A 4,670-nucleotide genomic window follows, 5' to 3' on the forward strand; every position below is an offset into this window, starting at 1 on the left:
TTTTTTTTTTTTTCCAGATTTCTTAATTTCACCTGTAGCCAGGGAACCCTTCCCCATGGCCTTTGATTTTTAGCTCTTCCAATTTCTTCTGCTCTTCTCTTTGTTTCTCATGAAAGTCTTATCTCACTCACCCATTTCCTTGTTCTGTTTCTTGGGGTGTTTCAGGGGTCTCTTCTTGCCCCCTTTGTAGCCCAACATGGTGCCTGCCACCCCTTCCCCACCAAAAGCAGAGCTCCAACCCCCAACACTACTGTGCCTATACTACCTGAGTGATTCTTTTTAAGAGAAATCAATTTTCCTATCTCATTACCCCTGCCCCTGTCTCCAAACCTCTAACTGGAATGTGTACCAAATGCTTTCTATGTTTTACAAACATTAACTCATTTACTCCAACCACCTTATGAGATAGTTACTATCATTATCATCATCCTCATTTTAAGATGAGAAAAGTAAGGCACAGAAAAAGTTTCCTTATCCAAGGCAACAAAGGTAATAAGTGATAGGGCTGAGATTTGAACCTAGGAGAACACTATCCTGTCCCCCTGAGTGATCTGGTACCCTTTGATTAGGTATTTGAGTACATGAGGAAAGTAATTGAATGGGGGTATCTCTAGGCATTGGAAAGTTGAAGGAAGTCAAGCATCAAAGGGACTCTTGCATTGTTTATAGATAGCATACTTTATTAAATCCACAAAAGGAGGAGAGAAAAAAAGAAAATCTCTCTCTTTGGACATCTGAGTCATGAATTCACTTTCTTTGAGTCAATTTTTACACGCATATTACACCCCTTGAGCCATTCAGATAAATCATGGCCATCGCAGTGCTGAGTCCAAGAATCCCTGGGAAATGAAGGAAAGTTGGGAGGATGAAGTGCATGAGCTGGTGGGGCAATGGTACTACTATCCCAGCTTCCCAGAGTCCAGGTTATCCCCATAAACTCACCAAGCAGCCATACCCTTCTTTGAGGAAACAACCTGCCTGGCACACAGGATGTCATCTAGAAGATGACGATTGAGCAGGTCTAGGGAGAAGAGAGGAACATGACAATACTGTGCACTGGGGACACAGTGACAGTGTGTAGAGGACAATCGGAGAGGGTTCTGGATTCCTTGGGACCTGAATGACCTCAACCACCACATTGACTGATTCTGTATAACCTTGACTCATTTGTCAGCTGATTATGATTATCTCAACTGCCATATTGGCTGGCACTGTACAATCTTAACACATAGTGACTGATCCTGGATGACCTTGACTATTAGGTTGACTGGTTATGAATAACCTCATCTACAATATTTGTTGGTACTGGATACCTTCAGATTTCACATTGGCCAGTTCTGGATAACTTCAACTGTTATTTTGTCTGGTTATGAATGATCTCAACTGAAATGCTGGCTGGACCAATACAACCTCAATCACTATGTTGACTGGCTGGGAAACTACTCAGCTGCAATGTTGGTCAGTCCTAGTGATGTCAAATACTCTGCTTTCAGGTTTTGGTGGCTGTGACTGTGTGCCGTGGAGAAGGTTCTGACTCATAGCAACCCTGTACAGGGTTTCTGAGGCTGTAAATCTTTACGGGAGCAGAATGCCTCGTCTTTCTCCCACGGAACAGCTGGTAGTTTCAAACTGCTGGCCTTGCGGTTCGCAGCCCGATTCGTAACCACTACACTTAGATAACCTCAACTCCCATTTTAACTGGCTAGAAATGACCTCAATCTCTATGTTGATTAACCCTGTACAACCTCAACTACCATGGTGCATGGTCCTAGATGAACTCAACTGCCATCCTGACTGGACCTCAGCTAACATTCTGACTAATTATAAATAACCTTAACCACCATCTTAACCAGTCAGGGACAATATCAATTACCATATTGGTCAGTCTTAAATGACGTTAACTGTCATTTCGACTGGTTATAAATAATGTCAACCTCCATGCTGACTGATCTAGAACCTCAACCTCCATTTTAGCTAATCCTGGACAACCTCCACTTTCTTGTTAATGTATCATAGACAACCTCAACTTCTTTGGTGGTCAATCCTGAAAACATCAACCTACAAATTGACCAACCCTGGTGACCTCTTCTGCCATGTTGGCAGAACTTGGGCTGGTCCCAAATAACCTTAGTTTTCATTTTGACCTGTCTTGGCTAGCCCTGAACACATTCAACTACTATTTTGTCTTCAACGATACCATATTCTTGTTTGGAGTCAAGTTCTCTCCTTTCTACATGGAGGTACCTTGTTTCCATTCCTACAGCCAGACAATTGCTTCTTTCCTCAGGGCCTGGAAAATCTCAACCATCACTTTGGCTTATCCTGAACCACCCCAACATCAAATCAGGGTAACCTCTTTCTCCATTTCATACGGAACTAAGTTTCCTGTTTCCTACAACCCACAAAATGGCAGCTTCTATTCTGGGTAAGGTTTTAGAACTGAGTCCTCCTGAAAAAACTTCTCAGTGTAGTATTGGTAATGATACAAGATGGTGCTAACAGTCCAAGCAACTTGCTACTTTTCCCTATTATTTTTCTAAAGAGGCTTGTTGCTGAAGATGATGACCTAGACAACCTTGCCCTCTGTGTGTGAGAAAGTGGGGCTAGGCAGGGTTTCAGGGTATCCCAAGTGATTCCTCACCACGGCAATTCATGTGGCAGAGGTTCCAGGTGGGTGTAACGCCATTGTCGCACCACCAAGCAGAGTTCAGTTGGAAAATGCCATATTCACTGCTACCATCGGGATTGTGGTCCATGAAGGAGGAGTCAAAGCCACTCTCATAATGTGCCATGCACAACCCTAGGGCCAGAAGAGAAGAAGTAACAGGTAGGCATGGGCCCTGGGAATAAGAAAGGTTAGAATGAAGGGAGTGGGGATAGAGATGATTGGCATCTCAGTTGTGGAGGTGATGATCTCGGTCTGGTGATGGTGTTGATGTTTCTGGTGAAATATTAATGATGATGGTAGTGATGGTGATAATGTTGTTGTTGTTAAGTGTCGTAGAATTGGTTTTGACTCATAGCAAAGACTCTGTATAAGGTTTTCTAGGCTTTAAATCTTTGTGGGAATAGAAAGCTTCATCTTTCTCCTACAGAGGGGCTAGTGCGCTAGAACTGCCAACCTTGAGATTTTGCAGTCCACTGCTTATTGTACAGAGTTACCATACTCCCAATGGTGATAATGTTATTGTTGTTGTTAAGTGCCATGGAGTCGGTTCCGACTCATAGCGACCCTGCACAGGGTTTCCGAGGCTGTAAATCTTTACGGGAGCAGAACGCCTCATCTTTCTCCCGTGGAACCGCTGGTAGTTTCGAACTGCTGACCTTGCGGTTCACAGCCCGATTCGTAACCACTACGCTACAGTGGAAATAAAAAGGGATTGGTAGCTGGCCTGGGATGTGGACAGGACCAGGGACATCTGGAGTCTTACAATCTGCAATGGTGTAGCCCTTGAAGCCGTTGAGGCCCGCCTTGTCCAGTTTCACTGCCAGCTCACAGCGTCCATAGATCTTGGCATCCACAGTGGCTACCATCAGTATGGCCAGGATTACCACTACAGTGCCTCGGGTCTCCATTACAATACCCACAAGCCCTCTTAGCTGATTCCTTGCTCCAGACTCTCGCTGCAGTGTTCAGAATTAGAACTCTAGGCTTTATGAACAAAAACCTAAGTGATAGATTCTGGAACACAGATGCTGGAAGGCTGGGCATTTCACCAACCTTCCTCAGAGACAGCTCTGTCAGAAACCAAGAACACAGAAAGAAAGGTAGATGCTGAGATATATACAGAAAAGACAAAGACAGGGAGAATTTCAGAAATGTCTTAACAATATGCAGGGAGATGAAGGCTAGACAAGGTTCAGGTACTGAGTCTCATGCTTAGCTTGCATCCTCTCCATTCCTGAACACTACCCAACTCTACCTCCATTTCCACGATGTCTGTCCTCATTGCCTGTACTCCCTCCACTTTGCTGAGTAGTCAACTCTGTTCACTCACATTAGACTTACTACCTTCTTCAGTTCCTCATTCTCTGAAAAATACAACCTCTACCTTCTTATTTTCTGCTGTTCATGCTCAGCACTGCATTTATTTTTATTTCATTGTGCCCCATTCCATCCTAAATTACTGGAATCTGTCCCATGTTATCCCATTCACTCACACTCTGCTCTACATTCCATATATTTACTCACACTCTACTGCTTTTTCACTTCCATTTCATTCTACCTCTAATTCCCCCATTCATTTACTCTGCCTTTTATTCACTTACACTCACACAATGCCTCATATTATTGGTATTCTCTAACCCTCTGCTCATTGTTACTCATATTCTCTCACATCCTATTCCTTACTCACTTCCATTCACTCTCTCATTCAGACTCTCATTTTTTTTATGTTCACTTATAGTTCCTGAAACTGCATCAAGTGACTTCTTTTTACTCTCAGTTCATCTTTTAAGCTTGTTTATTGACTCTCGTCTCATTTGCCCTATTCATTCCCCTTCTGCTCTTCAGTCACTTCCACTTTCTCACATTCTGCCACAGGTTGACATCATTTCTTAGAACGCTGTCTCATATTTCTCCCTATCAAATACTATCTCAAGTTACCCACATACTCATAGTGTACCTTTGTTGTTGTTGTTAGGTGCCATCGAATCAGTATCGACTCATG

The 4,670-nt window shown here is 43.3% G+C and overlaps 1 protein-coding gene across 1 annotated transcript; it reads right to left on the reverse strand.

Annotated features, from left to right (window-relative positions):
* Positions 1-739: 739 nt before the first annotated feature.
* On the reverse strand, positions 740-3,576 carry SPACA5 (sperm acrosome associated 5). Its single transcript, XM_006864216.1, has 4 exons — positions 3,432-3,576; positions 2,642-2,800; positions 943-1,021; positions 740-839 (listed from the first exon to the last, which is right to left on the reverse strand). Exons 1-4 carry the CDS (start codon positions 3,574-3,576, stop codon positions 740-742), a joined length of 483 nt encoding a protein of 160 aa, XP_006864278.1.
* Between the last annotated feature and the right edge of the window lie 1,094 nt (positions 3,577-4,670).

This window comes from Chrysochloris asiatica, unplaced genomic scaffold (genome assembly GCF_000296735.1).
Source record: "Chrysochloris asiatica unplaced genomic scaffold, ChrAsi1.0 scaffold00062, whole genome shotgun sequence".
NCBI classification, from domain to species: Eukaryota; Metazoa; Chordata; class Mammalia; order Afrosoricida; family Chrysochloridae; genus Chrysochloris; species Chrysochloris asiatica.

What these genes read in the sequence shown, in the direction of transcription:
- SPACA5 (XM_006864216.1), bottom strand. Translation starts at nt 3,576, where the DNA reads ATGGAGACCCGAGGCACTGTAGTGGTAATCCTGGCCATACTGATGGTA. An exon ending in GGGCTACACCATTGCAGATT is followed by an intron (nt 2,801 to 3,431) that starts GTAAGACTCCAG and finishes TTCTGGCCCTAG; the next exon opens with GGTTGTGCATGGCACATTAT. An exon ending in AAGAAGGGTATGGCTGCTTG is followed by an intron (nt 840 to 942) that starts GTGAGTTTATGG and finishes TTCATTTCCCAG; the next exon opens with GGATTCTTGGACTCAGCACT.